Source organism: Phoca vitulina, unplaced genomic scaffold (genome assembly GCF_004348235.1).
Source record: "Phoca vitulina isolate PV1807 unplaced genomic scaffold, GSC_HSeal_1.0 scaffold120, whole genome shotgun sequence".
In the NCBI taxonomy this organism is placed as follows: domain Eukaryota; kingdom Metazoa; phylum Chordata; class Mammalia; order Carnivora; family Phocidae; genus Phoca; species Phoca vitulina.
In genome coordinates, this window is record NW_022589823.1 from 248,199 (window position 1) to 264,616 (window position 16,418).

The 16,418-nt window shown below is 57.9% G+C and overlaps 1 protein-coding gene across 4 annotated transcripts in view; it reads left to right on the top strand.

Moving 5' to 3' along the window:
• Positions 1-16,418, top strand: part of PCBP3 (poly(rC) binding protein 3) — a 264,553-nt gene that overhangs the window by 246,202 nt on the left and 1,933 nt on the right. For all 4 annotated transcript variants that reach the window (XM_032398764.1, XM_032398767.1, XM_032398766.1 and 1 more), the window contains 3 exons: positions 9,202-9,280; positions 10,010-10,069; positions 12,895-12,947. In XM_032398764.1, the coding sequence (XP_032254655.1) occupies positions 9,202-9,280; positions 10,010-10,069; positions 12,895-12,947 (192 nt within the window). The remainder of the gene's footprint in view (positions 1-9,201; positions 9,281-10,009; positions 10,070-12,894; positions 12,948-16,418) is intronic.

Sequence of the window (16,418 nt, forward strand, 5' to 3'; positions counted from 1 at the left end):
CCCCTGCAGTTTGAACTGGGTGGGCGCGGACGTGGGCAGTGAGACGTACGGGCAGAGCAGGCAAGGGCTTTTTAAAATGAAGCGAGGCTAAATAAGAGTGTGGGGGGCGTGGGGATTCAGTTCACTACCACGGCAGGGAACTCTCCTCGGAGCAGAGAAGAGATACTGGCAAGGTTTCCTTTTCTTGAAAAAATCCTCAAGGGCAGTCTGTGGAGCGGGAGGCTCTCCCCACCCCAGGCACAGCCCCGAAGCCATTTTCCGTGGTTCCTGGGTTTAGGTGGTGACTGCCTTTAGCACTAAGTCACCTGTCCCCTTATCTGCCCGTGGCCACCCCCACTCATGAAGCTGTCCTTCTCCTCCTGCCCAGGACGTGCTGCCAGGGCCCTAGCTCCTTGTTGGATAGAAGCTGGGCGGGGACACAGCTGTCTGCATTTAGCTGGTTGGTGGGGTGACACCAGTTCTGTCCACCTGCTCACTCCCGTCCCCCGCCTGCCCACCCGAGCACATAGCCACCTCAACCTCCCCTTGAGGACACGTGTCAAAGCCTGGCCTCTGCTGGTGACCCCCACATACCGTTCCATGCTATCAGGGATGCTCTTCATTCTGCTGTGAGTTTCTTAGAGATCCCAGGAGTGGGGAAGGTGGGGAAGGTGTGAACCCACTCAGCCTTCTCAAAAGAACCATCGGCAGCTTTAAAAAAATGTTAAACTTCTTCCACCGTAAGGAGGTTGACAGTGTTGCCCAAGAAAATGAGGGAGCAGTGGAGGTCGGTCTGCAAGACCCGCCACAGCAGGCAGGGGCAGACCCCGTAGCTCCAGGTGGGTGATGCCCCATACCTCATCATCTGGGCAACCGCCAGCTGTGACCGAGGGGATGCAGGTGTTAGAGCCTGGGAGAAGGGGTGGCCCGTCCCCAGCGCAGGAATGCCGTGCAGAGTGTAAGCGCTCGAGGGGTGGGTCGCACACTGCGGTGGTAGGCCCCACGGCCCCTCACAGACAGACGGCCCTGAGTGGGGGTGATGGGCAAGCAGAGCGGAAGCCGAGTGGGTCACAGGCCTAATTCCTGGGACGGCACAGTCTTCATTTAACGTGGGGCCAGACGGTCTTGTGTCACTAGAAGTGCAAGAGCTGATTGGAAAACCTGGCTCGTTGGCTTTTTGAAAGCTCAGGAACTCAGGAACACAGGGGTGTGGCCCCTAGTAAAGGGCAGTTGGCCCCAGAGAACAGCTCTGGGTTTGAGGCGGGAGCCACAGACCCACCGACAAAGGCCTGAGGTTTCATGCAGCCTCTGAGCTGACAGAGAAGTGTTTCTGGCCTGAAGTTCCCGGGGTTGTGGGCATGCGCACTTCAGTCTGGCTGACTGGTTTTTCTATTAATTGGTTGTTGTGTCTTTCCAAGTGATTTTCTCAGAATCTCTTCAAAGTGGGTCGTTTCGCAGGCTTTTTTCTCAGATTGGTTAAACTGACTTATAACCAACTATTGCATAATTGCCTCATTACATTTGGTAGAGACCTGAGATACTCGGCTCTTCTCAGGAAACGGCTGTCTGTGCGGGACCCTCCGCTGTGTAGACTGGCCCCAGGGGCCGGGCAGCTGCTGGGACTCAGTAGTGGGAAGTCTGAGAAGTGCGCGGCTTGCAGGCTCGTGATGTTGAAGACGGGACAACCATGTCGATACTCCATCCAAAACAAAATAAAACAAATGTGTGGTGACATCGGTGATTATGGCCAGGAAGGCGAGTTTTATCTGAGCTTAGTATTCAGTGGGGACTTTAAGGGTTTGTTTCTTAGAACTCAGGTGTAATAATGGTGGGAAACACTACTTTATTCTGTAACATAACTGAATGCGGTTTAAACACGTGAGCCACGGCACGGCGGCTGACACGCAGCACAGGATCTTCCAGCAGCCTGTGACCCGAATCACAGACTGAGAAAACATGTTCCTTAGAGCTGATTGTTACTTTATCTAGAACTAAACTGTACGTGTTTTTTCTGTGCCCGGTGTTGATGAGCATTCTGGTTCACCCTCCCTGGAGACTCACCAGTTTCCCTGCAGGGTTGCGCTGCCACTCAGTTGTCTTGCCCGAATCCTCCTGGACTTCCCCAGGAGAGGCACCAGGACACTGGGTGTGGGGAGGATGGCCCCAGCCATGGCCTGACCGCCGCAGCCCTTGGGCGGCTGCCCCTGACCTCCACGCAGCCTGCCCAGGTCCGCGTGGCTTCAGACGTGGCAGGGGAGGCAGCAGGGACTCGGACGTGGGAACCGCCCCGTCCTCCTGCCCACCCAGTACCTGTGTCTCTTCACTTACTCGATGTGATCACACGGGAGGGATGAGTTAGCTTCAAGCCGACCCCCACGTGTGATTCTTCGTTGCTGGTCTTCAGAGCATCCAAGTCACTCCCTCCGTAACACGCCCTCATTTAAGGGGCACCGGAAGCAAGCAGAAACTAAGCCGTGCGTTAGAGGCGACAACAGAGGGTTTGCCACCTCCGCCCCTTCGCCTGCGCCTGGCACTGAGTGCGGGCTAGCAGCAGGACGGCCACCGGTTTTACACAAGGAAGTGATTGCCGCAAAAGCTCCTGCCCGAGCTGAAGAGCCCCTGGCTTCCAGCGTGTTCTGGAGTTCCAGGAAGCGCGTCCTTCGGAGTAAGTAGCGGGAGACAGTAACACGGGAGTCGGAACAGAAGTAAAAGAGGGAAGATGCACATTACATCCTGCGTGGAAGATGTTTCCTAGCTGTCCACTCACATGTCACTGTGAGTGCAGGAACTCCCCTGATGACCACCAGTCACCTCCTCTAGATCCCCGTGGGGATGGTGCAGAGGCCACTCCTGACACCTCGAAGTGGAAACGGTGAAGAGAGTAGCCAGCACTCTCAGGCCACCGGCTGCTGGGCCTCACCTTGGCCCTGCTCTTTCCTCAGGATCCTGCAGCTCGGAGTGCTGGGGAGGTACCCACACACCGGACCCCGACCTCCCAGGGTGGGAAAAGCAGGAGGCCAGCTTGCCTTAGATCTTCCCTGTCTCCCTGCCCCCACCCCAGGTGAACTCAGTCACTCTCCTGCTGAGCCATCGGGTGCCTGGCTTCCTCCTCCCAGCCTGCCCCTCTTAGAGGCAGAATCTGCATTTTCATCCCATCGAAGTCCCAAGAAGAGGTCATCACACGGAGTGAGGGAAGATTCTATGAGATAGGCACTGAGAATTTCTCAGAATTAATAAAAGAAGCCAATCTTCACATTCAGGAATCCCAACAAATCCCAAACAAGATAAATAAAAAGAAATCCACTTTATACATATCAAAGTAAAACCACATAACATCAAGACCAAAAGTAAATCTCCAAAGTAGTCAGAAAAGGAATGTTACAAAGGAGCATGAGAGAAGGTGCAGGGACGTCTCACCAGCCGCCCTGGAAGCCAGAAGGTGATGTCGTGATGAAATAATTGTCAAGCCAGGCTTCTGTCTTAAGAGCATCTTCCAAGGACCTAAATCCAAGCATTTTCAGACAAACAGCTGTGACCAACAGGTTTCGCGCTTCAGGAGGCCAGTGACTGTGAAGGGAAGACTAGAGATGCAGGACAGAGGGGCTTGTTTCATTCACATAAGAACAGGCTGAGGAAATAGTGATGGTTGTGACTCCATTAAAATGTAAACATTTAGGTAAATGAAAGCAACAGTTGTCAACATCAAGGCTGTCTAATTTGTGGGATTGACAGAACAGAACAAATGGACAAAAATAGCAGACGTATGCTTCAGATGGATCCAGGGGAATTCGAGCTTCCTGTCGGTCACTGTGTTGTCCCAGAAGAGGCAAAGCTACGGAATTTAGACTTTAAACGTATGTGTTAAAATGTCAAAGTGACCGCTGACAGAAAAGACTTTACTTAAGTGACTTCCCCCCAGATGCAGAGGGAAGAGGGGTGGGGGAAACTAATCCATACAAAAGAAGAAAAAGAGTGAAAACATGAAAGAAGCCTTAGGAAGTCAGGACAGTTACAGGTGCAAAATAAAATAAAATGGCAGAAATTAGTCCCTATATGTGTAATTATGATCAAAGTAGAAGTAATGTTCCAGTTAAAAAATAAGACTGTCAGACTTTAAAAAAGAAAAAAAAAAAAAAAGCCCTAAACAAATAGCAAACAAAACAGGGAAAAAAATCTAGCATTTTTTCCCCCAAGAGACACACCTAAAGAATAAAGACCCAGAAATACTGAAAGGATAGGAAAAGCTATCCTGGGAAAAGACTAACCGCAAGAAACCTTACATACCAACATTAATATCAGTGGGGGAAAACAAAACTTTAAGGCAAATTCTATATTTATAGTCATTTACGTATTGATAAAGGCTCAGTTCACTAGAAGATATAAATTCAAAACTTGTATGCACCGGAAACATATCTTCAAATACATGTAAAGAAAAACTTAACCAATCATAAAGGTTTGTTAAAATTTGACAGACATGTAGGCAGCCTGCCCGTGACTGCTGTGACTGATACAGCGTGAACCCAATTCTACACAACGGGAAGGAAGTCCCAGAAACGTCTACATACCTGGGTCACACGTTACGCCGTAAAGAGAACTCACCATCTATCAAAAATTGGAATCATAGAGGCTATACTCTCTCACCACAAAGCAATTAAGTTGAAATCAATAATTAAAAGATGACTTAAAAAAAAAAAAACTTGTCTTTATTGAAAGTTAAAGAAGCCCAAAAACAAAAAAAAGGGGGGGGGGAACATACCAATTTCATGGATAGGAACATGAAATATCTTTAAAACTTCGATTCTTCCCAAATCGAGGTACAAATGCAGTACAATTCCAGTCAAAATCCTGACAGGGATTTAACATGCTGTTTAAAATTTATATGAAAGAGCAAAGGCCAAGAATCACCAAGATACCTATGGAAAGAATAGACGGTTGGGAGAGCTGTCCTGACAGATGCGTGGACTGGCCGTGGAGCCCTACTGCTGGAGACGGGGTCTGGGCGCCGGGAGCAACCCTGGGCCAGTGTGCCGCTCAGAGAGCCGGGGGCCTGCCCACGCCGGCCAGGGAGCTGCCGGTGCAGATGGCAGGGGCGAGGACGGGCCGTGGTCATCCGTGTGGGAACAATGACCCAAACACTTCTCATGTGTCAAGAATGTCAACACAAGAGAGGAAATCAGCACTTTTAGAAGAAAATAGAGAAGATCCTTCTGTTCTCAAGTCAGGGAAAGGTTTTGTAAACAAAATATGAGCACAAACCATGAAGAAAATATAAATGAATTTGAGTACATTAAAATTTAAAAATTATCTTTCTCTAAAGACACCAAAGGAGAGTGGGAAAAAGATCTTCTCAGCACATACAACTGAAATAGGATTAGTATCTGAAATATAAAAGGAGTTTTTGTGAGTGAGCAGAAGTCAACCCAATAGAAAAATGGGCAAAGACACAAGCATTTCACAGGAGAGGAAACATGAACGCAGCCTGAGCCCACATGGTGGTCTGTTCTTGACAGTGAGTGGCAGGTGCAGAGCGCGCCCGTCTTGTGATAACTCAGTGAGTTTTAGCCTCTGTCTGCATTTAGGATTTGTCTGTTTTTGTATTCCAATCCAACCTTCAGTGGAAAAGGCAAGGGACAGAGAGCCGTCCATCTCAGGACACCTGCCCCTCCCTCCCCCTGCGCCCTCCCTTTCCTTCCACCCTGCCTCCCTCCCTCCCAGTGTTTTGGAGGCACTTGTGAGTACTGGGAGTCTGATTTTTTAATGGCAAAAATGTCTCAAAAAGTAGGAATCCCCTTAGCACTTTTTCTGCTCCTTCCTTAAAAAATGTAGAAATTACATCCCAAGGAGATGAAGTGCTGGACTAATTAAGGACAGAACCAAGACAAGAGGGAGGCCAGCTGACACCATCCATCTGCCTCTCTGCCCATCTGCTTGCTGGACCACCGTGTGCCCAGCCAGTCTCTGCCGGACGTCACTTTACATTCTTGGTGCATGGGTGGAGGGAGACTCACCGCTGGGGTGGCCGTTTCTTCATGAAAAGCACCCAGTGCCTGGCAGTAGGAGAGCTTAGGGCCAGGACTGCTGATGCTCCAGCCTCGGGGAGCATTCGTCCGCCTGCGCCTGGAGCACGTGTGCTCGTGGGCTCTGTACCAACCCGCCGGATGCACCGCATTTGCTTACCTGCCAGGGAGGCGATGGAGACACCAGGGGAGCATTGAGGTAACGGAGCTGCAGACAGGTGGGTGGGGAAGCCCCAGGTTGTTCTCGATGGTGATGCTCCCCAGCTGAGGTGGACAGCACTTGGTGGCCGGCCGCTTGCTCTCCTGATTCCCCCATCCTACAGATCAGGACGGAGGCCTGCGGAGACCAGATGAGCCCTCCTCCACCCAGCTGGTCGGTGCTGGAGCTAACCCAGGCCAGTTCCGCCGCCAGGGCCCCGCTCTCCCCTGCTGTCCCCTGCGGTCCTGACCAACACACAGCTGTGCACTCCTGGGGCCTCGGGACAGACAGGAGAGGACTCTGCCCACGGGAGGGGCACCAGCACCTGACAGGAGAGGTGGCAGGACAGGAGCCCCGAGCAGCCAGGCCAACAGACCTCGTGGCCCCAGGGTCACCCCCAGGCTCCCTGCTGGCCCATCCTCTGGGCAGAGGGCTGGAGCCCTCAGGGGGCTGTGTGAGCTCTGCGTCTCATGGAAACCCGAGTGACGGTCAGAGCACACTGCCTGCCCAGCCCCCCACCGCCCGGCAGCCCTGAGCCCGACTCGCACAGCCTCTGTGCTTCAACTTCCCATGTGCTGTCTCCAGAAGTGGGGTCTTCTCCTCCGTCCTAGGAACTCGTAGTTACCGCCTTGAAACCTTAGCCAGGCTCCAGCTCCGCCTGAAGGTGGGTTCAGGCGCACCCCTGCCAGGTGACCTCTGGGACTCGGGCCTGCGGCCCCTGTGGCTCCTGGTCCCGTCAAGCCAGACGCAGGTTCCCGGGACCAGTTCTGTGCGGTCTGGCTCCCAGGCAGCTCCCCAGCCACAGACAGCCTCACCCTCTCCTCATCCCTCATGCCCCAGGAGGCCATTGGGTACTTGCCATCTTTCCCGCTTGTGCCTGAAAGAGGAGCCTTCGCTAGGCTGCCCAAGCCATGCAGCAGACTCTCTGAGCTCCAGGCCCCTTCCCTGCAGGGTCATCTTGCCTGAGGCACAGCGGGTGCAGGCCACATGTCACCTCTTGTCCCTGTCACTTCAGCGGGTGTCCCCATGATGGTGTTTCCTGGGTGTGCTCTTCTGGCATCTTCCTCGGGGGCCTCCGACGAGTGGCTGCTCAGGTCAGACAGCTCAGTGGTGTTAGGTCATGGGGCAGACGTGACAGGTGCAGGGTCAGCCCTCAGCCCCAGGTGCACCCTTGACCCGCACCACCTCATCAGGGACTGTCATTGCTGGACCTGACTCCAGGTCACCACACCCCCTAACCTGTGCTTCTCAGGACCCCGGGGCATGACAGACGCACCCAGAGTGGGCTCATCGAGTCAATGTGGCCAGTGCTCCCTGGGCAGGCCCCCCCCCGAGAGCCACAGGTCAGGGAGCACCCCAGAAGACAGGGAGAAGCCTGCATTTAGAAGCACTTGCCCTCTCCAGGAAGAGAGGGGGAGAGGGAGGCCCTCTGATAGCTGTGTCACGGGGGCCGGCCAGGAGAGACCAGGCGTGGTCACTTCTGCTGCAGCGGTGGCCCGCCTCACATCCCGGGGCTCACACGGCGGAGGCTCCACCTCGAAGGCATGACCAGGAGGCCACAGGTGGTCGTGGCCTGGCTCCCAGCTGCAGCCGGGGTCCACACACCTCGCGCTGTGGGAGCTACAAGAGCTGGACGGAGCGCCGACGCACCGCACACCCCTGCGCTCGCAGCTGCGCCCACAGGCACGGCACACGGGGCAGCCGGAAGGGGCTTTGCTGTTTGTCTCTGTGTGGGGCTAGGTTGCTGAAGGCCCACAGCGAGCCGCTCCTCTCTTTGAGGTGCACCTGTGAAGGCTCCCGGGTGTCGGGTGTTTGTGTCTCGGACACAGTCGCCGACTCCCCGACACACCTGTGTCCAGTGGGGACACCAGCTCCTCCCTGTGTGCACCGCCCGCTGACCCCGGGGGCTCCGGGGAGGCCCCGTCCTCGCCTCCAGACAGGAGTCCAGGGCCGGCCCCAGAGCAGAGCTGGGACACGCTCGGGATGGGCCTGCTGTCAGGAGGAGGTTAGGAGCTGAGTGCACTTCCCAGAGTGTGCGGTGTCGGCCCTGCAGGGGAGCTAGGCTGAGGGCATCCCTCTGAGCGTCCAGCAGTTAGCCTTCAGTTCCCAAAATATGGCCAGGACTCACCACGTTTACCTTTCCCTTCTGCTATTTGGGGTTTTTACTTAAGAAATGAGGCCCAGATGGGACGCCCTGGGTGGCTCAGTCGGTTGAGTGTCTGACTCTTGATCTCAGCTCAGGTCATGATCTCAGGGTCATGAGTTCAAGCTCCGCATCAGGCTTGGGCTGGGCGTGGAGCCTAGTTAAAAAAATAAAGAAAAAAGAAATGAGGCCCAGGTAAAAACAACTGAAGAAAGCCCAGTAGGTGGGGGAAAAGGGGAGAGAGAGCGGCCTGGTCGTAGTCGTGAGACTCTTAACAGCCCTCGCAGCCTCTTGGAGGCACTCACCCGCCCCCTACAGAACCTTCCGGCACTACATTCTGTGATCCTGGGAGTCCCAGAAGACCAGCTTGGGGAGGCCCTGCAGGGGAGGCAGGGCTGGCCCAGGGCGAGGTCCAGGCCTAGCTGGGGCTGGGGCTGGGCCAGGTTTGCAGAAGGGGGCATCGGTCACAAGGTGCGTGCGTTCTGTGAGGACAGCATGACCTGATCTTGAAGCCCCTAGGGGCCCAGCAGGTCCTGCTCTGTGGCTCTCAGACCCTCCCCACCGAGCCGAGGGGCCTGGTGGCCTCCGCTGGCCTCCCTCGCCTGCATGCAGTCTGGGGGTCGCTGCCCGCCAAGCCTGTGTGAGCTGCCAGGGAGCCCAGGAGAGGAAAGGAACTGGGTGCACCCGCCCAGTGGCCCATTGGTTTCCCAGGCCAAGTCCTTGCGTTCTGCTGCGTCTGCCATGTGTCCGCATGGCCCCCTCTATATCTATTTGTACAACGTTCTGTTACTGCCTTTTTAATTTGGTGTGACTTGTGCTCGATGACAATAATCTTCTTAGCTCTCGTGTCCCTCCTACCCCAGCAGTTGACCAAGCTCCACCAGCTGGCCATGCAGCAAACCCCCTTTCCTCCCCTCGGACAGACCAACCCCGCTTTCCCCGGTACGTACCCAGCTGCCCTTTCTGACCTCCTCTCTTCTCACCTGGGGACTCTCTTTCTGAACTGTCATTATTCAGGGTGGCAAGCAGCACAGGTACAGTTCTAGTTGTGGATGCCAAGGACGCAGTGTAGACACGCAGCAGTGTGCACGTTGCAGAGGGCCGGGCGGGGAGGTCTGTGTGTCTACTGCGGTAGGCTGGTCACCTCACGATGGCCTTCTTGCGAAGCGACATTTGCCCCCTCGAGGGTCCACGCCTGCTCTCCGCTGCACACAGGCATCCTGGGAGGGCCCCTCCTGCTGAATACATCCATTTGGCCAGCCCCGAAGCCTGTTCTCTCCAGGAGCAAGAGCTCAGACAAGCAGACAGGATGCCCTCCTGTAGGAGGCCCGTGCACAGCCCAGGAGTGACACCTGCCCAGGACGGCACCCGGCCCTGCCCCAGGGAGAACTGAGATGAGCCAACCCCCAGCCCAGGGCACGGTCACTATCGGCACCCCACTTGGCACGAGGGTGGGGGTGGGCCTTCGGTCCGCTGCGTCTGGCCAGCCGGGCGTTCCTTCCTCCCTGATACGGGCAGGGCATCGCCTCGGCCGCCGTGCGGGTGACCACACACTGGACACGCTGGTCTGCTATGCATGCGCCAGTCAGATTTTGAGCTTCCCTAGTTGAAGTGACCTTGCTTATCTCCTTGAGGGCAAAACATTAAATCTGTTTCTTCTTTGCTCTCCAGGAGAAAAGCTGCCTTTACACTCCTCCGAAGAAGCTCAAAATCTGATGGGCCAGTCGTCAGGTAAAACAAAAGCACACTAAACGGAGAGAGGGCAGGCCCAGAAGGCCGTGCATCCGCCCCTGCCCGGGCTCCGGGTCACCGACCTGGCGGGAGGAGGGGCAAGGAGGCCCGATCGCGTCTGCCGTGGGGACTGCGAGCGCCTCAGTGCTGTCAGGGGACAGAGCCCGTGTGGCCAGCCCGTGGGTCAGCCCCGGGCGCTGCTGGGAGGTGGTGGCAGCTCACAGGCTCGGAAGGTGCTCAGAGCGCAGCTGCCCGTCATTGAAGGCCCCAGAGGTGACGGGCCAACGCCTGTGTTGTAACAGCACAGTGTGGGGGGCCTGCCCCGAAGAATTTACCGTGACGTGTGCTTTGTGGAAATGCATTTCATAGGAGATAGAGCACAGGGTCAAGGAGCAGAGTGCCCTGGGCCAGATTTGTCTGCACCCATCTGGTTGCATTAACATGCCCCTAGGCTGTCGCAGGGCAGGCTCGGGTCTGCAGATCCCATTCCCCCAGAGGTTTGGGGAGTGACGCCACCTGAGAGCTGGTGGCCGGGCAGAGCCGGTTCCCCGTGAGGGGGCACCACCTGCTCTCCCATCCCACTCGGGGTCAGAGCAGAAGAGCAGGCGTCCAGCTGAAGGGGAATGCAGGAGGGCAGCGCTTCCAGCGGTCACTGGCTGTCACCCCATCGGTGGGTTCTGGGCCCCAGAGCCTAGCTGTGCACCCTGGGCCGAGACGCGGGCTCTGATGCTCCGTGCGCCCCAGATCGGTCCTGTCGCAGTGCAGCCCCTAATGCAGTGAATGCAGAGTTTAATGAATGAAAGTTAGAGAAAAACGTATAGGCCATATTTGATTACAGAAATGGATATCAACCCTTATAAAATTATTTATTTAGGTGATAACACACATGTGCCTATAAGTCCTCTGCAGTTTATACGTGATTTCATACAATTACCCAGCAATGGTCTCCAGAGACAGCTGGCGACCCGAGGGCCTGGCTTGCCCGGGACACACAGCGCCCACCCGGCCAGCCGCCCACAGACCTTGCCCTGGCTCCCCCAGCACCACGTGTGGGCCTCAAGGATGTGGGACGTGTGTGCGCATGGCCTCTTTAAGGCGTCCTGGTGATGACCTCCCACCCCGAGGCCCCGTGAGACCCAGAGGGAGAGCATGCACATGCATGCGTGTCCCACACGCATGCGTGGAGACTGGGGCGATGTCACCGATGCTCGCAGAGCGTGGTGAAGCTTGATTCCTGTCCCGGTGTGTGCGGCATCAGCACCTCGTGAGGGAGACTCACCACCAGGGCGCGTGGCCCTCAGATACAGGAACGCCAGCTGTAAACAGGTGTGTCTCCGGACCAGCAGTTTATGTCAGCGCCCTCTTGGAAAAGAAGTCTGATACTTTCCTCCCCTGGATCAGAGTCCACCAAGGTGAACGGATATGACTCTCGGCTTTATGTCCATCCCAAAGCAGGCCGGGCGGGAGTTCCTGTCCGGGGCTCACAAAGGACTGAGAAAATTTCATAGATGACATTTTGCATGTCACTATTTACGGAATGTATGTAGAGGGTTGAACAACCAGATAACTGTATTGAAAATACCTCTCTGAAAAGAAGATAAAGCACAGAAACTCTAGATTTAGCTGCGCAAAAGGAAATGACAATTCGGGATGAACTGGTTCGTTCAGCACTTGCCAACTGACCCGCCAGCACGGCGGGCCCTGGTGGGGTCTCTCGTGGCAGAGACTGATGACCACAGTGTGTCTAGTGTTGGGGACACAAGTGCGGTGGAGGAAGAAGCAGGAAGAGGGGAGGGGTGGGGGTGGGCGGGGAGGCCGATGGCAGGAACATGGGGAGGCAGGGTGGGCTTGGCACAGTCTTGAAGGCGTCTGACTTGCGTTTCCTTAGGCCTCTCTGGGCCTGTGGAGAGTAGACTGAGGGGCAAAGGCAGAGGCAGGAACCAGGAGAGAGGAGAAGAGAGGGCTCAGGCTCCGGAATATTCTGATGGTATGAGCCGGGCTGCGATGGTGGTTCTGCAGGTGGAGGCTCCAGGCACGCGTGGGGCCTGCCGGGAGGATTGGGGGCATCCGCTGTGGATGGACGTGGTGCTCTAGATGCCTCCGGAGACAGAGAAGTGCTGAGGGCAGGGAGCCCGCTGGTCCTATCGAAGCCCACCGCATGTTCTGTTGTCCCTGTTTCGGGAGCAAGAGTAGATCTCGTCCTGTGAGAAGCTGTTCGAGAAGTTGTCTCTGATTTGCTAGGCCCCGAGCTGAGATTGTAAAGATAAAAACTGGGGGCCTGGTGATCAGTTAGGCCTGTGTCTGCACTTTCAGCACAGAAGCGCATGGTCTCCACTGGGCCTCACGGCTTACTGGTTGACCATTGAATCCATGGGGCTGTCGGGGTGGGAGAGCTGCCTGTGTGGTGGGGCCACGGGGCTGGGCCACGGGGCTGGCGGTGCGGGGCCCGTGGCTCTGCTGGGGCAGAGGGGGAGGAGGAGCAGCGGCCTGGGGGTGCGCAGGGGGCCCAGGACACACACTTGGCCGCTCAGCATGGGTCCCCCAGAGGTCTGTGAAGGGCATCCCCACATCACACGGCATGGCACAGGAGTGAAATCACCATGTGCCCAAAATGAAAACGTGGAACGTCACTGTGCAGAGGCTCTTTGTCCTTGTTTTGAGAGAAGCTGGGACTCCAGACATTGGTTGCAGTTTGGGACTGAGAGCTCACAGGGCCTGGGCCCCCAGGGCGTGTGTGTCCCACCCGTGGGCTCCATGGGGGCGGGTGCCGGGCGCGATGTGAGCAGCCTGCTGCCAGCCTAACCTTGTCCCCTTGGTGTGCCCAGGTCTGGACGCCAGCCCCCCGGCCAGCACTCATGAGCTCACCATTCCCAATGATGTGAGTATGCCTGAGCCCTCAGCCAGCCCTGACTTGCCTGGGACCGCTCCCCGCCCTTCCCACGGCTGGGTATAGGGGCCACAAAAGGCACGTGATGTCACGCTCCCTAGAGACTAGACAGGAAAGGAGCTAAGGGGACTTCAGGGTTGACCCTTGAAGAGCAGGTGGGCCAGGAACGCTTGGAGGGTCTGCTGTAGCAGGATGCCCACACCTGGTGCCCACAGCCCGTCCCTGCCCAGGGCTCAGCTGACAAAGTGGCCTTATGAGCCACCCTCCACATGCTCAGCCCTACCTGCCCTGTCCTCCGAACCCCTGGGTTATCCTAAGGACGCTGACTCCGATCGGAAACTGAGACACCAGGGTGGGTGTGGGCCACATGTCCTTGAGGGGCAGCGGCTCAGAGTCGCACAGGAAGGCGGCTGCTTGGGGGACATGGCCTTCCCAGCTCACGTGTCAGCTGGCCTTTTCTGCCCTAGAACTGAGGCCTTCCAGACCTTCACTGCTTTGCCCCTGGAACCAGCCAGGCACGAAGTCCTAAGAGAAGCACAGAGTTGTGGCTTCAGGGGGATGGCCCATCCCGAGTATGGACAGGGATGAGCCGCAGGGCGGGAGAGTAGCGAGGCGCAGGACCAGAGGAAGGGACCCCCCCACACACTCCGCAAGGAAACACCGCCTTCATCAGGGCCCTGCTGGCCGGCTGCAGGTGATGCGCTCCTGCGTCTCAAGGGGAGAGTGTTTCTGCTCTTGGGAGCTCCCGACACTGTCTTCCCACGTGATGATCCTCGAGCAGCTTGGCTACAGGCAGCCCCCCGAATCTCCACCCACATGCTAAATGCAGGGGCCACGCTGCACCCATGGGGCCTCTCCTCTGAGCCTTTACCGAGACCACTTCACTAATGACAGGAGTCTTCTTGTCCAAGCCTTCCTTCCAAAAGTGAGATGAGCCCAGAAAACAAGAGGAAGAGGATGAGGCTCGTTCGGAGAGCGAGCAGGGTGCCTGCCTCGTGGGGCCCCCTGGAGCACACGGGCACCACCTCGCCCGCCTCTCCCGGGGAGTCCCTCAGAAGGAGGCTCCGAGGGGGCCCTTCCTGGGAGGAGGATTTGGGTGACAGCACTGCTAGGGGGCGTTCTCATGCTCACCCCGGCCCCCCAGGGGAGGCGTGCGTGCATCAGAGCCCGTGTTCAGATGCGCATCTCCCATGATGCCCATCCGTGTCCCTGGTCAAAGCTAGGTGGTGCGGAGGGGAGTTTGCCCACACCCACACGCCGCCACAGCAGGACTTTCCAGATGGCGGGAGTGTGTGGTAACCGAAACCACGTGCAGCTTCCACAGCACAGCCACCTGCTGGCATGGTGACGGGGACCCAGGCCGGGTCAGGGCCGGCAGCCATGTGTGGAGCTGCCTCTGGTGGCGTTCTGGGTTCCGTGGCCGATGTCGCCGTTGGGCCCTCGCTGTCCCTGTGCCTGTGGTCACCCCACACTTGGGCCCTGTCCCTGGTCCCAACCCCAGAATCACCCAGAGATCTAAGGGCTCACACAGGCAGCACCAGGATGAGAGAAAGGTGTGTTCCCACAGAGCCCTGGGGTGCAGCCCTGAACCCAGTTAGGAGGGGCCACGGTACTCGAAAGTGCCTCTGTGACCTCCCTTCAGGCTCCCGTGGAAGCCCACGGGGTGAGAGGAGAGAGCTGGGCACGGCTGCGTGCGCGTGGGGTCAGGAGGCCCCGGCAGCCCAGCTGTATGGGCCTGCGTGGCCCACGGCTGCAGAGCAGGGCTGGGAGGGCCCGCGCCCGCCGGGTCCGAGGGGCCTTCGCAGCTGCCGAGGACACTGCTGCCCGCAGGAGAGCCGTGGGCCAGCCGGCGTCTGCGCCACCAGCACCCGCAGCCCTCTGCTCTCTCTGGAAGAGGGACGTGTTCCACATGAGTGAGGAGTGAGGGGCGGCTTCAGGAGCCCCCAGGCCGGCTGGGGGGCAGCGCAGGGCCCCGCAGGGGTGAGGCCCCAGGGAAGACGAGAGGGCTGGGCGTGAGGACGTCTTCAGGAAGCAGTTTGAGAGAGCGTGGGGACTGCGTGCCAGAGAGACGTCTCCTCAGGGTTATCGGAGAAAACAAGCCGTTCTGCAGGAGCCTCAGCAAACGCTACTTGCACTGAAGGGGGAAGGTTCTGGAAGGGAGACTGGGCTGCTAGCGGCCACGAAGTGCGAGGATCCTCCTGAGCGCGGGCCTCTTCTGGGGACTCGGCTGGCCCCACATCCCCCTCCGTCAGGGGCCAGTGCTGCTGCCCCCATGCAGCCCACGAGCCCAGCAGCCCCTGCCTTGCCCAGCGCGGTCGGAGGGCAGCGCTCCTGCTGTCTCTGCTGTGGGACAAGGACGCCGGGCCAGGGACAGTAGCGGCTCCCTCACCGACCTCGGGGCGGGGCGGGGCCGGGCGGGTTAGGGGCGGGGCCTGGGAGCTGGGCGGGACGGGTTAGGGGCGGGGCCTGGGGCAGGGGCGGGGCCTGGGAGCTGGGGGCAGGAGGTGGAGGAAGCTGAGCAGCCCTGGGGTGGAGGCTTCTCTGGACATCTGGAGAGACTCTAGTGAGGCAGCTGACCTAACCGAGGAAAGGAGAGGACTGAGAAGCTGGAGGTCACCTCGGGGACAAGAGCTGGTGTCATTAAATAGGTCCAGAGGTGTGTGTGATTGTAAATGGGCTTCCTTCCTCTTGCCATCCCACAGAAGCGGGCTTCTAGCCCTGCTGACACTCTCGGCCAGGCTGCTTACCCCCCGGGCCAGGGCAGGCCGACTCAGAAGCCGCTGCACCGGCCCTGCCCTGCTCGGTGCCTGCTCTCCGAGCTGACCTCAGCGGCCCCGGCTCAGGGAGGGACTCGGTTCTGCCCCCAGTGAACATGGAGAGGTGCAGGTGCCTCCTCCGTGGAGGCTTCTCTGGGGCCCGAGTTGCCCCCCCCAGCAGGGTGGGCCGCCTCAGAGAGCTGGTCTAGAGCTCAGGCTGCAGCCCAGCCCTGCGCGCGGCTCCTTGTGTGTCCCGAGCAGCCCTGGCCCTGTCCTTCTGGCTGCTTGATTCTTGATGACCGCCTCTTCCTTCAGATGGCCCAGGGTGGCCAGAGGCCACACAGTGGGAAGGATAGGGAGCATCTGACATGTCCTGAGAACTTCACCCAAGTTCATCAGAAGACGGGTTTTAGGCAGCAGAGAGCTTTAAACTCTGGCCTCAGACACACATTTCTCCACCCCGAGGACACGGCCAAGAGGGCCCTGGTGCTGACGCCTGCGTGCTCCCCATCTCCCAGGCCCCCGAAGGACACCAGGGGAGGTGACGCAGCGGGTGCCCCTCCCCTCTGGGACTCGTCAGGACTCGCTGCAGCAGGCACGGCCGGGCATCCGCAGCCTCACCCCCAGCAGGAAAGCTGCCTGGCACCCTGCCTCCTGGGTGGGCAGTGCCTCGTCCTTCTGGGAGGGCAGAGTTTGTGGAGTGGGG